Source organism: Amphiura filiformis, unplaced genomic scaffold, assembly GCF_039555335.1.
Source record: "Amphiura filiformis unplaced genomic scaffold, Afil_fr2py scaffold_37, whole genome shotgun sequence".
NCBI lineage: Eukaryota > Metazoa > Echinodermata > Ophiuroidea > Amphilepidida > Amphiuridae > Amphiura > Amphiura filiformis.
This window is the reverse complement of record NW_027305501.1, coordinates 906174-930599: the sequence shown is the minus strand read 5'-3', so window position 1 is coordinate 930599 and position 24426 is coordinate 906174. Positions and strand designations below refer to the sequence as shown.

Genomic DNA, 24426 nt, shown 5'->3' with positions numbered 1-24426 from the left:
CTTGTGCCCAAGTTTGATATAAAATTGGATCGATTGAGCCCATATATTTATTGGTCTCGCTGTGAGTTTTAAAATATTGGATGAGATGTAGTCTAGTCCAATATATTTCTCGTAGCGAGACCAATAAATATTGGGTGATATTAAAAGCATCCAATTTTATCATCTTCAAATGTTTTGGATCCATTATCCAATATATTTTCACACACTTCGATTCATTTTTTACATGAATACATGTACATGTATGTTGAAATCTGTGCAAAGGGCCTGGCACTATGTAGTTTCTGTCGGAGAAGAACGGCAGTTGTTTACATTTTGAGAGTGTGCAGAGCGTATATACACGGAAGTGGGGTTCTGATTGGCTGATTCAATCATCTCTGACAATCATAACAACATAGGCCTACCGATGATGGGCCGATTACGCGTCAAAACGTTGGTCGGCGCTCTCCGTATGTCGCTCATTAACACTGGTGCGCTCACAACTCACATCAATCTGAGCAAGGGACTGGCATTCTTCTCTGAAACCGAGTGTACGGTACAGTCGGTACTTCGCATTTAAAAAAGTAAGAATCGTAATCTTGAAGCAAATTTGACCCGTTCCCCCAATTTTACGTGAACTGAGCACTGTCAATGTCAATTTTGCCAACAAAATAAAACGCCTCCCTCCCTCACAAATTCCGAAAAATCTTGCGGACATGAAACTAATTTTAGATTTTATGTGGCCTTATACATGTAGACCCTAAATTAGTCCTTGTTATTAGTACGTACGGTATAGTCAAATTAATTCGAGAACTGTATTAAAAATGTCAAAACATTAAACAGAATGAAAACGCAATTTTACCCAAAAAACGCAATGCAATACCGCGATCGTGTTTACCTCCGGTGCTTAGTATTGGCAAATCAGCATTTTAGTGAACATAAAGTTTTAAAAACAAATGTACCGTAGTGAACCTTCAATTCAACATGTAGCCGGCAGACAGCAACACAGTGGCTAGGTCGCCGCATTACAGGTTCAATTTGCCCAACTCATCCTGAATATTTTCTTGACGCCATGGAACTGACTGACTAAGGTGGAGGGAGGGGTCATGCCTCTGCCTTTATCGCTCCCTATCCCTCTGTCCTACATTAACCCTGGACACTGCTTTTTGCTACCGGAAGTTAAAGAAGAAACGAAAAAGGAGAGAAGATGAACAGAGGAGTCACTTTGCACACTCAGGATTCGAATCTTGGACCCCTCGCATGCCAAGCACACGATCCGTGGATCACCGATCGGTACCGGTAGCAACAGTTGTTTTGCTGTGGCAGCCAGCGATTTCCGTGAGCACTTAAAAAGTGGTTACATCATGGCATCACATGGGTTTTATGCATGCACATCAGTGGTTATCCTCGTTGTTTTTTTTAATGTCTCTAGGCGTGTTGGGGTTGAGCTCTTTATATCAGATTAATGCCTGCAGCTTGCAATGTTCAATTTAAGAAACAATGTGGTTGGAGCAGTTGTTGGTTGTCTGTCAAATTTTTTAGTTCTTAAGTTTTAAAACTTGTGAACAAGGAGTTGTCTCACTAGTGATTGATCTGGGTAATCATGGTGATAGATACAAATGTAGTTTATACGCCTAATAAGAGTCTGTATTATTGTCTGTAAATGAAATATTTTCAGCTTCCGATATATAATAAACAACCGCGTACAAAATGTACATGCTGCAAAATTTTGTGCTCACAGTGCGCGACTGCGCATTCTGCCACATTCCCAAATGGTCACATAATTTTCTCTTTTGTTTCCTTTTATTTTGCAGGATCTTGATGGTCTGGTGAGGACGGGGACGGGTTTATAGGGATTGGTGATTGGAAGTGTAATCGTTATAATATGGATAGAACTAAGCACTGCAGGAAACGATAAACCAGAGTATTTTATAATTCTAGTGATACCATAACTGAACCAAGTGCTACCAAAACAAGTTGGGATCATAATAACGGAAGAAAGTTTTCCAACGTGAATTTTTACGGAACTGAAGATGTGAATAATAAGTGCTTGGTGAAACAAGACAATTTGAACAAAAGTAATTGAATGTAATGTCTTGGAATATATTGTCAGGGACACTTGGCCCAGCAATCGGACCAAGAGAAACTGTCACAAGTCAACGACAACCGTGCAGTGACGCCCGGAGATGCAAAAGTCACGTACGGGGTCATTGAACTATGTTGGAAACAAGCAACAGATGTTGTTGGATATAAAAGAAAGTTTGAAGCACCTGCATGTAAATTCGGACAAACCGACAAACACCCTCAATAGTTTGGTGGACAGTACCCCCGTGGCGGCACCGTCCATTTTACCCCCAAGTCAGCCGGCGTTGAGTAGGCGAAATGGAGCCGCTCGCTTTTTGAACCATCAGAAACAGTTGGATGAGATAAGCAAGAGCCTTGCGCCGCACAAAGAGTTGCAGAATGGAGTGGGAGATGGCAGCTTTGTCAACGATCCACAGGTCCATGTAAGTATATCTATAGGTCTGGAAGTCTCTTTCGTATAGTCTCCACTGCCACCGTTTTGATTCCACCCGTGACTCGGAACTGCCTTGGCTTGCCTGTGCCGAGGACACATTTGGGTGTAAAGGCAGCAACCTTTACATGTATATTCTTTTACCGCAAAAATAGTGCGATTTAAAGAAAAAATTTCACTTTTCCCCCAAAATATTTAATTGTTTATATATCGAGGTAAAGCGAGTACGCGTACGGTATATCATTTGCAAAAGTGACAGCGCTTATCTTTAAAATGTGGTACAATCCTTAACCCATTATTGCCGAATAAAGGGCTTTTGCGTGATGTGTTTTTTTGAAAAACAAATCGGAGAGCACGATTTTGAATAATAGGCAGTCTGGGATAAATGAAGTGAAATCACAATGATCCACAGGCTGGGAAATAAGTGGGCACCATTGGCCGTTTAGCCCCTGGTTCATTGAAAATAGCTCCTGGTTCCAACCCTGTGAACCAGGGGCTATTTTTTTACAAGTCTGATTGAGTGAGGTATCAAAATTTAACAAATTTTCCCATCCATTGAATAGCCCCTGGTTCATTGAAAATAGCCTGTGGTTCCCTGTAAAACCCCGTGAACCAGGGCCTGGTCCCGCGATTCTTACAAAATGTATTTCCCAGCCTGATGATCCATAATTTGCCTTGAATCAGTTCAGCTCTGGGATTAGTACCTCTACAAGTGTACAATGTAGCCTACAATCAATATAAATACTCTGTGTGCCTTTAAATATGTTGAAATTGATTAGAGTGTTTCTTGACACATAGTCGTGAATGACATTGCAAACACTGGTGGAGTACGATAAGGTATGTCAGGTATGTGGCATTATGATTAAAGGCACATTAGAAGGTCAAATTGAGTGACTCATACTGGGGAGACACCCTTACATTGAAGTAATTAAGTTGAGTTAACAATTTACCACAACCTAACTACAGGGCGACTTAGTGCCGACATTTCGGCTGCTGAATTCTGCACCATTTAATGATTGACTTTACACAGTCTCATGGTGTGATCGTAATTTTTCAGAACTTTGCATGTTTTTAAGGATTTGAATTATTTTAGTTTTGGGGTCAGGGTTAGGGTTTGGTTGGCATTAACATTATCGTAGGGGTGTAGGAAGTGAAGGCTGGAGTTAGGGTTACAAATGTAGGTCAGGACTACGTTTTGGTAAGGGTTTGTGTTCTGCGTAAATAAACATGATGAAAATGATAAACAGGATTGAAAATGAAAAGCCCCTGGTTTTTGGTTTGCGCCCCCATATTTTGGATTTTCTATAGGTTCAGAGGTTTTCAGTACCCCTGGTTTTAAAACCTAGTGCTACCCAGCTGCCTAACTACAAGTACAATGTAGGGCATTCATCATGTTCATGGCTGAAAAAGATGACAAATGTTGCACAGTGTGAGTTGCACAATAGTCTGTTTTTAAACCAGCGGTATCAATCCATCTTGAAAATTGGGGGACATTAATGGCCTGAATTGTCAAAAAGTGGCTGAAAAGAAAAAAAGGGTAATTTTCCCAGAAAGTGGGAGGGGGGACATTGGGATTTGTCCCCACCCCAATAAAACATTATTTACATGATGTAGGGCCTATTAATTGTTTTCAAAACTTGTAGGGAATTGTGAATCATGTGATGCACTTTCAGAATTCAGCCATGCCTGAAGTAATTCACTATGTACCCAACCTGTTGTGATTTCGGGTTGGGTGTTTTGATAATTTATTTACAATGTATTGGCGCTTGGTGATGGTAACATATTCAGACCATAAACACCATGCAGTATGGGTACCAGTACCTATTTGATTATCCTGGAGACAAGACAGAAAAATATATATTGAAAGCCATAAACCGAAGAACACACTGCAAGAGTATGGACTGGAAACCAAATGCTTGTTAAGTTGTGTAGGAACGGGCAAGGTTAGAACCCGGGACCTCAGTCAGTGGTGCAAGGGGTGGACAGAACCACTGTGCTAACCAGCTCACCCCTGTACATGTTGTAAGAGAACAACCACATGCTCATGAGGAAGCCCTTTAAAACCATGCCCTTTGAAATTTACTAAGTGATATACAGACATGATAATTGATAGAATAATTATAGACCAGGCCTGTGCAAAAAGTGACAGGGGCAGTGCAAATAAACCTTTATCAATAGACAATGCTTTTGAATAGCGGCCAAGTTTAAACGCAACAGTGTTATTCATTGTCACAATCGTTATCTCAGGTGATCATTATCTGTTTGCCTCATTGGCATTCCAGAGATAATTTAGTATGGCAATGATAAAAAATGTTACATTTATAGCAATAGCTTTCAAATTACAACACAATTTCATTTCCTTGTTCACTCGATTGGTGGGTGGACTAAATTACACTGTCATTGACTGCTTGTCATTTTCTGTATCATGCAGTGTTTGACATTTTTGTCGGCTTTTTAAAAACTCATGTACATGGGCTTGTGCTGTCCAACCACAGATTGTGCTGTCCAACCAAGCTTGTGCTTGTGCTGTCCAACCACAGATATTGGAACATGGACAAAGTTCTACTACGGTGTACATGTATGTACATTGTACTTGTCTATATTTTACCTCCAATAAACCACAATTTTATAATTAAAAATATAAACTTGACAATTTGACAACAATTAAAAACAAATTGATAAATATTTTCTTTAATCTTTGTTTCCTTATCACTACACATGTTATGCAATGGAACAATGTACATTTGTAACTGACGTCTACAAGTGATAATGGTACCGGTACTATTGAAAAAGGACAAGTGATTTGTGCGGCTGTGCCATTATTGTGTTCATTTAACTGCACCTGCCTGCACATATAAATGATATTTGTTTAGTCATCGCCATTTTCACGGTAGTGATCCATTAGCGAGTTATATTGCTGTGATGATGTAGATGAAATTTCTGTTTTACCGGTCATCCTGCGGCAAATATTGTACATGTATATTGCGGTACCATGGTAATCAGACTGATGTGTAAACACTTGACAGGACAACGAATCAACGATGATGAGTTCTTAATTAAAACAAAATGTGTTGAATGCAGAATGTATCATGTGATGAGTTCAATTGAGCAGTTCGGAGAAATTGATTTTAAAATTGATACACTATGTACAATCAAGCGGCGGGTCAATATAGTAATTATTACCGAAGCATACATAATGTGTGGGGCCTATTGTACAGTATTTATATTGAAGTGAACTGTACAATCATATTCATAAAAACGGTAAAAAACCTAATAGAATTCCCAGTCGAAATTGATTACTGATTAACATTTTGTTTCATATGTAGACTCGCCAGTTCGCCACCTTATCACATTTTTATCAGAATTATTGTGGTCACAAAAGAAATTTATATTCAAAACAAACAACTTTTGCTGAATGTATTGAACTAAGATTTGTACATATGCATAGCTACATAAATATTCATGTAGCTTAGGCTCTGCATTTGGTAGAATAATACATTGTAACAAGCATTGTAACAAGTATTGTTGGTCGAAGCAGCAGAAAAAAAGTAGTTCACAGCATCTTGCGAATGGTAGTGAGCTTTAGCAAAAATTGCATTGCTCAATTCATGGTTATTCCTTCATGTAATTTTACACAAAATTAGGGTTAGGGTTAGAGTTAGGGTTAGGATTAGGGTTAGGATTAGGGTTAGGATTAGGGTTAGGATTAGGGTTAGAGTTAGGATTAGATTACACGAAATAATTACATGAAGGATCGACCCAATTCATAGCAAATATCACAGATATACTTTTGTAGGTCCTGTGGTTCTTGACTCTTGAGTTATGTTGTAAAGAGGGCTGAAACAACAACACTTTTGTAAAACGTACATAACTCAACAACAATAAATTAAGCAAGTTTTCAAAGTATATTTTCATGATTTTTTTTTTTGCTGCTTCGACCAACAATACCTCGTATACCCTTAACTAATTTCTAAACTGGTACATGTAGGCATACATGTGCATGTATGACGGTAGGCCTACATGTAGTCCTTCATTTCACCACCTGTGTTAGGCATTTTTCTGCTGTCGAGACTTGTGGCAGAACTGTCAAATTAGAAGTTTAATACTAGGGAGAAGGTCGGACAAAGCTAACAAAGCTAACTCAAGCATATTTTGCCACAAGTAATTGTAACCGGGAAAACATCGGAAACAATGGCTCAGAGTCTGTCAAGGGGCCCAAGAAAGTGGACTTTTAAACAATAAATCAAACTTCAACGAAAGATGGTACCATATTAGTCATCAAGATCGTTCCTCACATGTGACTGAACATTGAACTTGCTGGTTCACCAAATTGTGGTAGCTAGCTCTCAGCACCAGTAAACCTTACTGGTCATGAATTACATTCTTAGTCACATTTTGTTTACCACTTTTATAAATAAAAAATGGCCCCTAGCCTCCACCAACATAGTAATGTAGCAGATTTATGATGGGAACTTTGAAATGCAATGTGGCGAGTAGTTATGTTGCTTTCAAAATTGTACAATGTTCTTGGGTGATCATATATAAGATTTGTCCTTTTAATAGAGGAAGACCGGACCTTTATGTTTTCCAATGGGGTTGAAAACTTGAAATTCATACCATGACTTGAACCACAGATCCTGCAGGATCTGTGCTTGAACCCTTTGACTGATAGGACCTACATGTAGCTAATTAATAATATCAGAGGAATTTCCCCTGGACTTCATTTTTTTAGATCAGCAAACATTCTTTGGGGTAAGAAACCTTGGTGTCAGCAATGCATTCCCCTACTACCAGTAGGCTACTGCCATACCAAGTCTACAGCTACATATCATAGATTCTATGGCTACATGCAGTTGGTATTCATTGTGTAAAAATAGGTGACCTATGTAACCTCTAGTGCAGTGAAGTTAAAACCCTCGAAATACTCAAATTGTTGGATAAGATGCTTTTGGTCCATTATTAAGTGGCCCATGTTTCTTTATAAACCTAGTGGGAATTTGGGGGATGTCAAATTCCTTTGGTTCCTTCAGGGATTCTTGGCCTAGATTCCAAGCTTGTTGGCAGCTAGTCTTTCACATACACTGTGAGTATGGTGAGGTATTTGTGATACAAGCATGCCTTTGGCTTTCCAAGTACTACATGTATTAAAATAAAGCATGGTAGGTGAAATAATGATGAATTTTATAATAATTTGACATTATTTTGGAATTATGAAACTGATCAACTGGACTCACATTTTTGAGAGGCTACAGTATCGCACCTTATCCTAGGTGCATCTTCAGGTTGTCTGATGATCTATCGGCAAATGGTCACTGACCACTGGCGAGATAGTGTTGCCTCTCAAAAACATGAGTCTAGTTGATCAGTTTCATAATTCCAATTTAATATTATATTATACCTAGATGAATGACAACCTTCACAAAGGTATAATAATTTGACATTTTAAAAAAGAATTTAAAGATCAAGTCACCAAGGTATATTTGTCATAAATTCAAGGTAGGATGTGAAAACTTTTATTTACATTTTTCAGATGGAGGGCCTGTCAATCTTCAGCGGGATTCTATATTTCATGGTTCTAAAATTCAAAGGAATTTATGCTAGTTCCACTTGAGACAAAGTCTATTGACTGTTACAAATCCATGGAAGAATTGAGTTGGAGAAAATCCTTACAAAAAAGTATTGTCCTGAAGTGTCTGTAAAATGGATTTTAGGGATTATCACACCTTGCTTGCATTCTTTGGGCACTTTCCTATGGTGTTGATCACAAACTCACTGCTGATGGGGCCATCACTGGGCTGACCTGCATTTGACCACTGATTCAGACCCAACAAAAATATTGGGGAAAAATTACCAAACAAATAATAAATTAAAGTACTTCACATATTCTTAAAATGGATTGTGATTTTAAATTTTTCATAATTTATGAATCCAACTCTGTAGAAATACATGGATGAATTATTTTGTGTTTCTGTTGAAACATAAATATGTGTACCAGTTAACCAGTACACACATGATGTTGGCCATGAACACAGTTAGCACAATTGCAAACAAACTTGATTTTGATGTGAAATAGCACATAGGGAAGCTGCATATTTAGCATCAAGATGTTTCTTTCTAATATGGATTTAGCAATTTTAAGTTTTACTGCAAACTTGCAAGTATTTCCTGAAATTTCCTGAAATTACATAGAATAGGCCTACCAATACCTGCAGAAAGGCAGCATGATAATTTTCCAGTAGAAAGCATCTAGTCAACAGGAAAATGACTATGAAATAATGTTCTGGTATGTGAAGCATGCTGACTTGTTTGGCCCAGCCTGGCCCGGGTTTGGATAATGTGCGAGTTGCGAGTTGCGAGTTGTGAGTTGCGAGTGCGAGTTGCGAGATGCGGGGTGCGAGTTGGATTTGTGAGTTGCGTGATGCAAGTTGAAATTTGCGAGTTGCAAGTTGGAATTTTGCGAGTTGTCAAAGGAAGTTGCGAGTTGGTTTTGCGAGTTGCGAGTTGACATTTGCGAGTTGAAATTTGCGAGTTCGAGTTGAAATTTGCGAGTTGTGAGTTGAAATTTTGCGAGTTGCTAAGAAGAGTTTCGAGATGATTTGCAGTGTTGTTCACAAATTCAACACATGTCAACATAATATTCTTCACATTCTGAAATGAAATCACATCACCTTAATTAGATTACTTATATGGGCATTTAATTAAAGACTACATGCACATGAGTGTATTGACAGTTGCTTTGAAAATATTTCTCCTTATGATACATGTATGATAGGCCGATATCTTTGAAGTTAAAGTTGCAGGTGACTTTGGGGTGATGTTTTACAAGTACACATTGTGTAGCACTACTTTCGGGCTCTGTTGTTTTAGTAGTATACTATCAAGATGGGTTGCGTTCATCTTGGTTGTGAGTGAAGCGAGCACCGAGCTTAGCGAGGGCTGCTATTGGTAGAATATATCTTGGATCATCATAGCTATCAGAGTACATCACAGAGCCTGTGCTACATATAGGCCTATAACAGGAAAGAACTCTAGTGGTGTCATGCATCATTGATTCTCTCACATCTGCACAAACAGGTTATAAATTACCTAGACTTGTGCCCGAGTCTACCTCGTCTGAGTCGAGCCGAGTCGATTCGAATTTGAGTCCGAGCCAAGTCTGAGTCCTTTTGTATCAGAGTCCGGACTCCAAAGTCTGAGCCAAGTTTGAGCCCATGTTCAAAATTAAAGTTATGAACATTATATCAAAGACTCCAAATAGAGATGAATTTGAACCAATCCTATTTATGTATAGTGTATGGGAAGCACAGTGACCCCATGGTTCGGGTGAGAGCATCATAATCGAAAGATTGCAGGTTCAAGCCAGACTCGTTTAACAAGATAGCTTAATTCCCAATTGCTTTACTCCACCCAGGTGTAAAATGGGGAGCTGCTGGGGGTAATCACAATATAAGTCACTGGCAGTACCTGCGCATCAGTTGCGCACTTGGTGAAGCGTAAATATTCTGATATATTCTATGTTAGCGGAATTGTTGAAGTGTGCTGATCATCAGGTCATGCCTAGCTGAAGCACACATTAAATCACCAACATTTATTTATTTTAATTTTTTTTTTTTTTTTAATTTTTACTTTTTTTAGTGTATACAGCTACAATGTGTGTTTCTCTTCTGTTTAAAAAGCTCACTACTCTCTCAGGACTGCTCTCTTTTGTAACAAAACTGGTGAACATTTATATTTTGTCTAATTTTGAGAAGAAAAACTGTTTGGAATTGACATCACATTAGTCAGTTCAATTTAAGCAATGTTTACAGTACTTAGCACATGCTTGAACTTTTCTATCCCTTTGCCTGGAAATTTTGATACCCCACTACATCTCATTATATAATTGAAAATAATCAAACACTATAATGTGGTTGAGCTTGAGGTATGCTTTGAACAGGGAATCATAGATGATGGTCGTATTTTTAACTCTCAACGTATGTCCAACGTTGTGCATGCAACTAGAGCACAGGCAATGAAGGTCTAGTTCCAATAGGGGTAAAACTATTTCTGTAAAAATTTGACAAATTAGCAACTTGGAAGAACTCGCAAATGTAAACTCACAACTCGCAAATTTCAACTCGCAACTTGCAAATTTCAACTTGGAACTCGCAAATTTCAACTCGCAAATGGCAACTCGCAACTCGCAAATCAACTCCCAACTGGCAACTCGCAAATACCAACTCGCAAATCAACTCGCAACTGCCCTTGGCAACTCGCAAATTTCAACTCGCAACTCGCAGATTTTCAACTCGCATCTCGCAACTCGCAACTCGAACTCGCAACTCGCAACTCGCAAAATACCTTTACCCGCCTGGCCCTGGCTTATTATGATTGTTCATCATGTTCATGGTTTTGCATACATTGTGCATGTACATGTTTACCTGTAGGACCTTGAAGTTGAGCTGAAAGGCTACACAAACCTTGTTATTTGACATGTAAGTTCAAGGTACTGAAAGCATGTAAACAAAAAGGACAGTAAATATTGTGCCAATTTGTACACCAAAAATTTCAAGTGTGGGATAGCTAAACTGGCAAAAAGTTCTTTTGCCAAGCAGAAAAAAACAACTACCATGTTTTTTTCCACCTGCGAACCCTGGGTGGAATTAAGTACAGGTACATTGAAAAGAGGTGCCTAGATAGATGTCACTCAAGTAAGCCTGGCATTCTCGGGTTATTTTGTACCGGTGTCCGACACATTTTTGAGGCGGGTGATCGGGTACCGAAATTGAGTACAGTGTAATAAAAAAAAGGCTCTAGATGGACACTCGAAACCAAAAATGAAATATTTAACTTGGCAAAAAATCCTCGTAACCCAATGCTGACTCTTTAACCATTCGGGTTGTGAAACCACGGTAGGGTACTGGTACCCGAGAATGCCAAACTTACACTCAGGGGTAGGGGGGGGGCTCTTATTAAAGGGAGAGTGCTAATTAGGTCTAATATGGAACTTCAAGGGCTAGGTGGAAATCGTACAGGTGAATATCTTCCGCATGTTGAATGTGCAGTCACCATCTGGAATTCGGAACTGAACACTGTAGGTATAGTGTATATCGATACAGGGCAATGAATCGCTGCTATCTGGGATACCGTAACATTCTTCATGCTCAGCTGTGTGCACTAAATTGGTGGTCACAATAATTATAAGCGGTTTAAGTTTATGCATGCTTGCTCTTTAAAACTAATCAATGATGGGGTTGCATATTTTTAGGAACAGGTTGGTCACTGATGCAAAAGTAAGTTGTTATTTGTGGCAACATGTAGTCCAAAGGTGAAGATAGGAATTTATTTTATTCTACCCAATACCCATGGTTATTTGAAAATCAATGTACAGTACACTGTAGGCCTACTAATTTATCATCAATGATTCAGCAGCTGCATTGACCATGTATCGCTAGAGTCAGGCTGTCCTATCTCTCTAATGTAGGCCACAAGTACAAAATGTATGCCTACAAAAATGTAGCACAGAATAGTATAAAGTGCTTTGAAGCCCTCAAAGCACAGCGCTTGTGTAAGCATGAAGGCCTATATTTGTAGCGGTAAGTACTTGGAAATCCGGGAGGTACCGGTGCTATAAAATAAAAGCATGCCATATTTATGTAAGTGATTGCATTGCCTACATTAATTTCAGGTGTAAACAAGCTATTTATGGAAGTAAACAGTCCTGACATTCCTGACCAGATATCACTCGGTCAATTATGGCCCCACTGGTCAGTTAGTGTTATGAGAGAGATCAAAGCCCGCTTTTGTTCAGTGTCCATTTAAACTGCTTATCATATGGATTGGTATTGACAGAAGTAGTTAGATTATTGATGCAAATCTATTCAGATAAATAGTTGCAACATGTCTGGGCCTGAGCTGTGGAATTTCATTGGGAGGAATGGCAGTATTATGTGGCCTTTTGTTTCGGGTATGGATTGTGATGGAAGGTGGAAAGGATGAAAGGACTGATGATGACTGTCAGGGTTGCCTTTACTGGGCTTTCTTGCTCTGCATCACGAATCAAGATACAATGCATAAAGTCATTGAAATAGATGCTAATTGTGTTTACCTGAGGAAAATAAACACAAATATTTACTGTACCTTTTGGTCTAGATTATGTAATCATTATTTCAGCTACTGTATACATGTGGGCCTTAGAGTCGGCAAAGGCTGAAGTAATTGTTGACATAATTTAGAGTCATTTTATTTACAGACAAATTCAGACAATTTATAATGATTTTGCAATTTAGAATGGCCTACTGTCTCTGTTCTTGTTTGTGTGTTGTCTGAGACAAGTCGGGTGTTCTTGTTTGTGTGTTGTCTATACATAATATGTCTAGCTTTTCTTGGTTGTGTGTTGTCTGTAACAAGTTGGGGTGGTTCTTGTTGAGCGTAGAAGATGAGGCCAGGGCTTGAAATAAGCAGGAGCAAGGGACAGATTTACCCCCTGCTAAAAGGCAAAATGCCCCTGGTTCTGAAACAGAACTGTGTATATTTGTATAGTCCAGGGGCAATATTTTCACAAAAGCACCCAAAATTGCCCCTGGATCTGAAATCTTTATTTTAAGCCCTGTATGAGGCCAACTCAAAATTTGTATTTGATCATAAGTTTCTGATTTTATCGCAAATTTTAGACACAAAAATAATAAAAGAGAAAAATAATAGTTTGTAGCAGCTGCAGTGACTTTTATTTGTCTACTATTCCAACATTTGCAATATTGATACTTTTTTGCACAAAATACTTGTTCTCACAAGCTTTGAGACACAGGATTTAATTAAGATGGCCTAACCAGCCAGCCATGCATAGTATGACTAGACTGCTTCACAGCTCACTGTGCACACAGAAAAACTGAGCATTCTAGAAGCTAAAGAGGCCGTCACATGTCAGCCTTTTCAGGGATTTGAATTAGACAAGAACCTGAGAACCGGTTCTCCTTAAGGTTCTCACTGGATTACAACTACGAGAACCAAAATTGGTCCTCCTAAGCTTCCAGGTCTCAGATCGTATGTTGTGTTACATTTTACCTCTTTTACTTGCAACAGAAATATGATTTAAATATAATTCTGAAATGTTGGGAAAAAAGGTATACATATCACGAATGGAAACCCATGGGCTTAGAACTAGTTTTTTAAAGGTAGAGCATTGTCATGAAAGGGTAGTGAAAGCGACATGCATTGTCTTGTCAGAAAAACTGCAAAAATAATTATGGCCAGGTACATGAGGGAAAAGTGGTGACAGCCTTAAGATTTTGTCTGTTTTTCTCAATATTTTGGTTCTTGCAAAAGCCCTTCGCGAGAACTTAAACAGGTTGATTGATTGTGAATTTGAACCCCTGCTTTGAAAGAGCTTTGATATGGTTGCACAAATTTTCCCTTTATTGTCATAATTGTTTTTGCTTGAAAGGTAAATTGTATTGATTTCCCCCTCAAGATAGCCAAAAATGACTTCATATTGACAACTTCTATAATTTAACATATTGTAGGGTGAAATTCTGAATGTGTTTGGAATGCATTTGTTCCCTATTTGGATGCTGAAATATCAAGAAGATTTATATTCTGTTACTATGAGATAGGGTTAAAAATCTTATGGTACCCAAGGAACAAGCTTTTATTTGATGTGCCTGGAATAATCATTTTTCCCTAGTTCAGTTAAAGTCCATCCATGAATCGTGTAGCCCATTTCTGCTGTTATATTTCTCTAATAGGCCTACTAAAATTAATACGGTGTTGATTTTTTTTCTTTACAGGACCGGCACCGTAACTTGCAACAGGCGGTCGCCAGAAGTACCATCAGCAAATACCTGCAGCCGCACATCAACGGCAGTCCAGTGTACCCCGTCTCATCGACATACAGTCATGAGCAACATGGCGGCGAACCCAGTGCAAAGCCCATGCTCAATGGAGGGCTTCCAAATTCTGGTAGGTTCACGAATAGAGGTGATATAAAATATTAAGATAATGAAAGCGAGGTCAAGAAGGGTATGACATGATTATAAAATCATTATAATACCATTTTGACCTCGCTTTCGCTCAGCCCTCGAATTAAGGATCTGAAGGGGCACGGCAACTTTTTTTAGGGCATGTTGATAATTGCCTTGGATTTTAACTGAAAAGGCAAGGCAGCACAGCAATTTGTAATATTTCAAGTGGGCAACTTTTGAAAATTTGAGAAGGGCACCAAGGTAATTTCTCAAAAGTGAAGAAAACACACACAAACATAGATAGATTATTTTATAATGAAGGGGCAGGGCTGGGGCACCGACGGCAACTTCATTAGAGGGCACGGCAAGTGACTGCCTTGGGTAAAGGACATATATTGAGGGCATTACGGCAGTGGTGTTGGGCACCCACGGCAAAATGCCATGTGTGCCGTGGGTTAATTCGAGGGCCGCTTTCGCTACCCTATAGTAATCGATGTTTAAACCCATGAAGGCAAACCAGTGGAATTTAGACATGGTTGACCCAGGGACCTCCTATTGCAGTTGGAAGTGTTTGTATTGACCGTCTATAATGCAGAAAGGACGGGAGAAAGGGTAGCTTACTTGATTCAATGAAATTTGATAGCTGTACTTAATTAGCATTGGGTTAGATCTAAGCCCCGGCAAAAAACGCAATCTCGGTTTTCTCGCCGCAATTCTCGCTATTGAGTAATTATCTCGCTAAATTACAAACAATAAAACAAGGTGTTTAAGGCTGTAAAAACTTCCGAAAATCATTGAGTTCCATGCCGTGTTGACAATTCATGTCATCAAGTAAGCTTAAAATGCACTCACCGGTGTGTAGTTTCAGTTCTTAATTGGTCTCTAAAATGTCATGTCAAGGTAATTGAATACTAAATTGTAGTAGTTTATAGTTAAATTTATTAAACTGAGAAAGGATTTATTATGTAAACAACATATTGAGGTGGAAATACTTGAACTTCTGTTTACGTTTTTCATCCTTCGATCGGTGAATCGGCACATGTTTACATACATTGGACGGCTTGGACTTCCAGAGGGCAGTATTTTGTTTTTAATATTCAGGTATTTTTCTATTTTTGGCGGCGATTTTCCGGGAAAATCTCGGTTTTTAAAGCAAATTTGGGGTAAATCTCGCTTTTTATTTTTTTATATCTCGTTTTTTGCCTTTAAAAATTGCGTTTTTTGCCGGGGCCTAGTTAGATCTTATGTACCGAACGCGGAAAGTATCCATACACTTTGAATAAAAGCATTATCTTACAGACACTCAACGTAAATTACCAAATAAAATAATCAAAAGATAGATAGATTCTGCATATTTTGATACTTCATTCGGCACAATGCGATTACTAAAATACCAATTTGAATGGAAAAAGACAGCATTTCAAAGTGACAAATTGCGGTATTTCCTCATTGAAGATTCTGATGGGCTATTTTAACTGCCTCATTACAGCGTGACAGATCAACACTGGCCGTGCTCATAAACAAAATAAAGCTCGTTTCGAGAAAGAAGTCTTTAAATTTTGTCACTTTTGAAATGCTCTCTTTTTTCATTCAAATTGGTATAAAATTTGAGAAAATGGAGTTGCATCATGCCAATGGAGGTATCAAAATACACAGAACAAATTTCTCCATTTATTGATTAGGCCTAAAAAAAAATTCGATTGGCGTAACATAAAAATTAGGGTAGGTAGTTAGGGATTTTTTTTTACTTTTTTTCTTTTTTTTTAATTTAATTTAAATTTCTTTTTTAAATAAGCAAAAAAGTCAGGGTCGGGCCTACTTTTAGGGTCGGTCAGGTTACGCCAATCAAAAATAAAATTGCCTTTTGGTAATTTTAGTTTAACATAAATTAAAGGTATTGCCATTGTTTAAGGGATCTGGAATGAGCGTTTCGACAGTATTTTTTATGGAACATGAGAGCACCTCAGACATATCGAATTGCATTCTGAATACGAAGCATGTCTTTCTGATATCAAATAATTTTCATTTTTTGAAAATCACGATATAATACAAGTTTTATGACAAATTATCAAAATTTGATATTTTTCAAATTTTTGATATATAACAGTCCTTGAAGTAAATTTTATAAATCTAATGATATATTCTTAAAGTGTATGTAGCTGGGAGGAAAAGCTGACGATCAATTGAAAATTTTGACCTTTCATATTGAAGATATGGATTTTTTCTCAAAAAGACCTAATTTTTGTTGGTGTTTTGGGAAAAAAAATCCATATCTTCAATACGAAAGGTCAAAATTTTCAATTGATCGTCATCTTTTCATTCCACCTACATACACGTTAAGTATAAATCATCAGATTTATAAAGTTTACTTCGAGTACTGTTAAATATCAAAAATATGAATTTTTAATGATTTGCCATAAAATGTGTATTACATTAATTTCAAAAATCAAAATTATTTGATATATCAGAAGGACATTCTTCGTATTCAGAATGCAATTCGATGTCTGATGTGCTCTAATGTCCCACAATAAATACTGTCCAAACGTTCATACTAATATTTCAGGTATATTCAGGTATATTTTATTAAATGTCATAGCAGTATTAAAACACTGAATTGCGACACAATTTACAATTTATAAACATCAAAATTTACACATTAATTAATACAACATAAAAATATATATCTATGTACAATTTCAAAGTAATATATTACTACATCAAAAAAACATATATAAAAAAAAAAGGAATTATAAAAACACAATTTAAATCAAATTCATAAAAAGTCAAAGAGGTAAGAGTAGTGCACTGGTAGGGAGCTCAATTATTGCACACAAAAAAACTTTCATATTGATTGAATTTTATAATGATACATGAATATTGCACACTGTTTTGGTGAAAGGTTTTTACTGAGAATATACAAGCTATTAAACTGCACTTTAATAAAAGTTAAAGGACACGGATGAAAATAATGCAGCTAGCACAACAAAAATTAGTAATTTAGGAAGTATAGGAGGGTAGTTCATTTAAAAGACTGGTAAGATAGGGCAGTGGGCTGTTCTTGAATCGGTCAGTTTTGAATCGGTATGGTTTGAATTTTGCTTGTTTCGGAGTTGCATACTTGATCTGAACTTAGAGCAGGGGAACCACCTTGAGAATCTTTCAGAGCTGCTAGCTTTGATAGCAAATTCCTTGCAGATATGAATTCTGCGGTCCACAAGAGATTGAAGGTTGAGGACTTCCAATGCATCAGAGTAGGTTGTATAATCTGATGAAAGGATGCAACGGCATACACGCTTCTGAATCTTCTCAAGGTGGTTCACCTGCTGCTGAGTGAGGCCAGCACTCCAGAGTGGTGCAGCATACTCTAGACATGGGCGGACATAACCTTTGTAAACGGTAAGGAGATCTTCTTTGTCAAGCCCGGCTCCTTTCAGTTTTCTGAGCATGAACAGCTTTCTGTTGGCCTTAGTGTACATTGTATTTACCTGACCCTCCCACTTCAAATCCTTATCAATGATAACTCCAAGTAGTTTGACCTTATCAACAACCACAAGATTCTGACTAGAAATACGGACTTCCACGTTGGGAGCAGGTTTTCTACCAAAATGGACTTGCATGACCTGACATTTTGTAGGATTGAGCATCATCTGATTATCAACAGTCCATTGGCGCAACGAGTCCAGGCTTTTCTGGATCTTACTAGGTTTGCCATGGCCCTCCTTGCACCTACGGTCAGGTAGTCGACATATTTCCATACGTGGATGTCCGATTTCTTGTCATTCTCTTGGGCACTGTTGATAATACTTAAAACCAATCTCCCATTATATGCGGTTTGCGATACAAAAAAAAAATAGAATTGTCTCTAAAAAATAATTTTGGTACATATTAGCACCAACAACTCACATGTAAAATATGGCGTGCACAGCGCCCTCGTTCAACTTGAAAAAATTCTTGAAATTTCAGCCTCTCTGAGCCTTACTTTCAAATGGTAAACTTTGGAGGTGCATAACATCGTGCGCCATCATCATCCCAACCTGCATTTTGCATTTTTTTAAAGTACCAAATGGTTACATTACAAAAATCAAGAAAAAAAAATTGGGATCTTGATGGCGCACAAAATCAACAAATCAATGATTTGATGAAAGCGCCTCGTGCAAACTTCAAAGCATCATAACGGGCGGCGCCATCAAGATCCCAAGTCCGAACAAGTTTGAAATTAAAGACCTCCATGGCAAGTTTCATTTTTCAGCAAAAATTTTTTGGGATTTCGTTGGCGCACAGAGTTAACAGAGGTCAAAGGTCAAAATTTCCTATTTTCGCACATTTTTGCGCCTGTATTTATTGGCATAGCGTCACCTGACTCTCGAATAGGATTTCATCAAAGAAGAGGTAATTCTCTGCAAGAACTGAAAAAATTAGCTTGGGATCTCTTGATCTTCATATTTTTCTGATTTTTTGAAAATGGACTTAGCCTCATTTTGGAGGTCAATTTGACCTCTTTTTCCCACTCGCTGCACAATGTGGGCTTTTTACTGCATCACAAAAAGATGCGCCAACAAGATCCCAATTTTATTTTTCATCGTCTAGCTTCTTTGGCGACCAGTAGACAAAGAACAAGCAACAGCTAATTGGGATCATGTGGCGCACTAATATAAAAGAGGTCGAAGGTCACGCTTTGTGCCAAAGTGATGCATATTTGCCTATGTGCAGCACGAAAGTGGAACTTTGACCCACAATAAAATTGTGCGCCAACAAGATCCCATCTTACTTTTTGGATGATTGGATAAAGGGGCTTATGTATAACTGATAACAAGTAAAAAAAAGTGGGATCATGTGGTAGCACTAATTCAATAGAGGTCCAAGTTCATACTTTGTGCTGAATTGGCATTACTTTGCCTATGTGCAGCACAAAAGTAGAACTTTGACCATAATAAAAATGTCATCCAACAAGATCCCATCTTACTTTTTTGGATGATTGGATAAAAGGGCTTATGTATAGCTGATAACAAGTAAAAAAAAAAGTGGGATCATGTGGGCGCACTAATTCAATAGAGGTCAAAGTTCATACTTCATACAAAATTAACCAATTTTTAGCCTAAATATTTTGACAAAAATTTTTTTTACTCTCACCAACTACCATGATGGAATCGGCATCATCTGAAATGCACTCACACAAGTTTCTATGAGACATGTCTGGTGATCCCCATTGAAAAAAAATTGGCACAAAGTATGAACTTTGACCTCTATTGAATTAGTGCGCCCACATGATCCCACTTTTTTTTACTTGTTATTAGTTATACATAAGCCCCTTTATCCAATCATCGAAAAAGTAAGATGGGATCTTGTTGGCGCACATTTTATTATTAGGTCAAAGTTCCACTTTTGTGCTGCACATAGGCAAAATAATGCCAATTCGGCACAAAGTATGAACTTTGACCTCTATTGAATTAGTGCGCCCACATGATCCCACTTTTTTTACTTGTTATCAGTTATACATAAGCCCCTTTATCCAATCATCCAAAAAGTAAGATGGGATCTTGTTGGCGCACATTTTTATTATGCGGGTCAAAGTTCCACTTTCGTGCTGCACATAGGCAAATATGCATCACTTTGGCACAAAGCTTGACCTTTGACCTCTTTTATATTAGTGCGCCCACATGATCCCAATTAGCTGTTGCTTGTGTTTTATCTACTGGTCGCCAAAGAAGCTAGACGATGACTAATAAAATTGGGATCTTGTTGGCGATCTTTTGTGATGCAGTAAAAAGCCCACATTGTGCAGCGAGTGGGAAAAAGAGGTCAAATTGACCTCCAAAATGAGGCTAAGTCCATTTTCAAAAAATCAGAAAAATATGAAGATCAAGAGATCCCAAGCTAATTTTTTTCAGTTCTTGCAGAGAATTACCTCTTCTTTCATCAACCCCTATTCGCAGAGCCCGGTGCCGTCGGCGCGCACTTATACAGTAGTTCAACAATGTGCGAAAATAGGAAATTTTGACCTTTGACCTCTGTTAACTGCGCCAACGAAATCCCAAAAATTTTTTGCTGAAAAATGAAACTTGCCATGGAGGTCTTTAATTTCAAACTTGTTCGGACTTGGGATCTTGATGGCGCAGCCCGTTATGATGCTTTGAAGTTTGCACGAGGGCGCTTTTCATCAAATCATTGATTTGCTGATTTTGTGCGCCATCAAGATCCCAATTTTTTTTCTTGGTTTTTGTAATGTAACCATTTGGTACTTTAAAAAAATGCAAAATGCAGGTTGGGATGATGATGGCGCACGATGTTATGCACCTCCAAAGTTTACCATTTGCAAGTAAGGCTCAGAGAGGCTGAAATTTCAAGAATTTTTTAAAGCTGAACGAGGGCGCTGTGCACGCCATATTTTACATGTGAGTTGTTGGTGCTAATATGTACCAAAATTATTTTTTAGAGACAATTCTATTTTTTTTGTATCACAACCCCCCTTATTCATGTACATAATAAGGGAGACTGGCTCTTAAAAATATTATTGGGGCCAAGATTGCACCTTGTGGAACCCCTCCCAATAACGTTTCCCATTCAGACAGACTATTTTTATACTTAACTCTTTGTTGCCTACCAGAAATGAAGTCGGCCACCCACTGCACAATAGATGGTGACACACCCATGCTCAGGAGATTTGAAACAGCAATGCTGTGGTCGATGACATCGAAGGCTTTTGAGAAATCTGTTAGTACCAACGTACTGATTGTACCAGATTTCTCAGCCTCCGAGACCAACTGGTGGTAAACATCTATCAAGCAGTGGGTAGTCGACATACCTTTCTGGTTGCCATATTGCCTCTCATCGACCTGGGATTGAATAGAATCAACAACAAATTTGGAAACCTTGCCTTCAGCTATTTTGGCCAAGTTTGATGTAAGTGACACTGGTCTTAATTTGTCAATTGAAGGGGTGTCGTCTTCGGAAGCGGGATGACATTTGCTTGTTTCACTGTGATGGCACTACACCTTCTTGAAGAGAAGTATTTTTATGGTCCGGCGCCCGCCGACATCTACCCTCTGCACCTTCTCGTCGCTCCTCCGAACGCCTGCGACCAGGTCGTCCAGAGTTCGAAACCGACACCTTCTTCAAGTCACCATAGATCTCCCATGGCTGGAATTGAGGGGGAGGATCTTTACTCGGGAGGTAGGCAGGCAATTCATCACAATTGAGGGGTTGTTGAACTTGGGAAAAGCTTGCCAGCTGTTTGTTGATAGCATTAGAAACAGCAACATGATCAACAGGGTCTACACCGGCACATGGATAGTGGGGTTCGATTTATTCATGTTGGCAAATGATCTTATTTCTTTGTGCCATTTACCAGGTTCAGTCTTTTGCAGATACTTGACTTTATTTATATTATGACTATGTTTAGCTTTCTTGATTTCATATATGACTTGATTCCGCAGTTTATTAAATATACATTTGTCCCCCGAGGCAAATGCTTTCTGCCTTCTCTGAATAGGATTCTTGACTCTGTCCGTCATCCAGGGCTTATCAGTGGAGTGCAGTCGGACAGTCTTTGTTGGAAAAGACGAGTCAATACCCTCATTCAGAGTGTGATAGAAGGCATCACCCCAGCCCTTAAGTGTGCAGATACTTTTTGTGCACCGTATACTTCCCTTACTGATTTGACAATATGGTTTCATGAACATTGTACAATGTACATACTGAAATATAAAAAATCAGAAAAATATGAAGATCAAGAGATCCCAAGCTAATTTTTTCAGTTCTTGCAGAGAATTACCTCTTCTTTGATGAAATGCTATTCGGAGAGTCAGGTGCGTTGGCGCTTAATAATACAGGCGTGCAAATATGTGCGAAAATAGGAAATTTTGACCTTTGACCTCTGTTAACTCGGTGCGCCAACGAAATCCCAAAAATTTTTGGCTGAAAAATGAAACTTGCCATGGAGGTCTTTAATTTCAAACTTGTTCGGACTTGGGATCTTGATGGCGCAGCCCGTTATGATGCTTTGAAGTTTGCGAGGCGCTTTTCATCAAATCATTGGATTTGCTGATTTTGTGCGCCATCAAGATCCCAATTTTTTCTTGGTTTTTGTAATGTAACCATTTGGTACTTTAAAAAATGCAAAATGCAGGTTGGGATGATGATGGGTATGCGATGTTATGCACCTCCAAAGTTTACCATTTGCAAGTAAGGCTCAGAGAGGCTGAAATTTCAAGAATTTTTAAAGCTGAGCGAGGCGCTGTGCACGCTCATATTTTACATGTGAGTTGTTGGTGCTAATATGTACCAAAATTATTTTTTAGAGACAATTCTATTTTTTTTTTTTCACAACCCCCCTTATTCATGTACATAATAAGGGAGACTGGCTCTTAAAAATATTATTGGGGCCAAGATTGTACCTTGTGGAACCCCTCCCAATAACGTTTCCCATTCAGACAGACTATTTTTATACTTAACTCTTTGTTGCCTACCAGAAATGAAGTCGGCCACCCACTGCACAATAGATGGTGACACACCCATGCTCAGGAGATTTGAAACAGCAATGCTGTGGTCGATGACATCGAAGGCTTTTGAGAAATCTGTTAGTACCCACGTACTGATTGTACCAGATTTCTCAGCCTCCGAGACCAACTGGTGGTAAACATCTATCAAGCAGTGGGTAGTCGACATACCTTTCTGGTTGCCATATTGCCTCTCATCGACCTGGGATTGAATAGAATCAACAACAAATTTGGAAACCTTGCCTTCAGCTATTTTGGCCAAGTTTGATGTAAGTGACACTGGTCTTAATTTGTCAATTGAAGGGGGTGTCGTCTTTGGAAGCGGGATGACATTTGCTTGTTTCCACTGTGATGGCACTACACCTTCTTGAAGAGAAGTATTTATGATGTCTGTGACAGGTGAGCTAAGCTAAGTAAGCAAATTCTTTTAAAACCTTCTGAGGGATGTTATCAGGGCCACCCGCTTTCGAAACCGACACCTTCTTCAAGTCACCATAGATCTCCCATGGCTGGAATTGAGGGGGAGGATCTTTACTCGGGAGGTAGGCAGGCAATTCATCACAATTGAGGGGTTGTTGAACTTGGGAAAAGCTTGCCAGCTGTTTGTTGATAGCATTAGAAACAGCAACATGATCAACAGGGTCTACACCGGCACATGGATAGTGGGGTTCGATTTATTCATGTTGGCAAATGATCTTATTTCTTTGTGCCATTTACCAGGTTCAGTCTTTTGCAGATACTTGACTTTATTTATATTATGACTATGTTTAGCTTTCTTGATTTCATATATGACTTGATTCCGCAGTTTATTAAATATACATTTGTCCCCGAGGCAAATGCTTTCTGCCTTCTCTGAATAAGATTCTTGACTCTGTCCGTCATCCAGGGCTTATCAGTGGAGTGCAGTCGGACAGTCTTTGTTGGAAAAGACGAGTCAATACCCTCATTCAGAGTGTGATAGAAGGCATCACCCCAGCCCTTAAGTGTGCAGATACTTTTTGTGCACCGTATACTTCCCTTACTGATTTGACAATATGGTTTCATGAACATTGTACAAATATAAAAAATTGATGAAAAATATGGTACATAACAGCTCTACATGTATAATATACACACACACCAGTAAAATTAATTAAATAAAATTCTTAACATTCACAATTGGAAACAAAAAAAATCAATTTTTCTTATAGGTCACAGTTGAAGGAGTGTGGTTCATTAAATGAGCATTGAAGAACTGTGTTTAGGAAAACAGAAAAGGAATCGATGTGCAAAGTGAAATTTAATATTGATTATAAATGTATGAGATCTCAAAATAATTTATACCTTGATGTGGCTTGTTGAAATTGTCTCAGTAAAAATGGGGAAATTTATTTTGATTGTGAGGTGACGGGTGCTTGGGAGCTGACGGCATGCTGGAAAAAGGGTATCTTTCGGAGCTGCAAACAATCAAAATATATTGTCTTTGTGGCTTTCTGGTTGAAATATGCCTGGAAAAAAATGG

The 24426-nt window shown here is 38.4% G+C and overlaps 1 protein-coding gene across 1 annotated transcript in view; it reads left to right on the top strand.

The window, feature by feature from the left end:
• The window catches only part of LOC140144041 (uncharacterized), a 44931-nt gene that overhangs the window by 8263 nt on the left and 12242 nt on the right, over window positions 1-24426 (top strand). The window contains exons 2-3 of the mRNA XM_072165865.1: window positions 1791-2483; window positions 14257-14428. Of these exons, the coding sequence (XP_072021966.1) occupies window positions 2163-2483; window positions 14257-14428 (493 nt within the window). The 5' untranslated portion in view covers window positions 1791-2162. The remainder of the gene's footprint in view (window positions 1-1790; window positions 2484-14256; window positions 14429-24426) is intronic.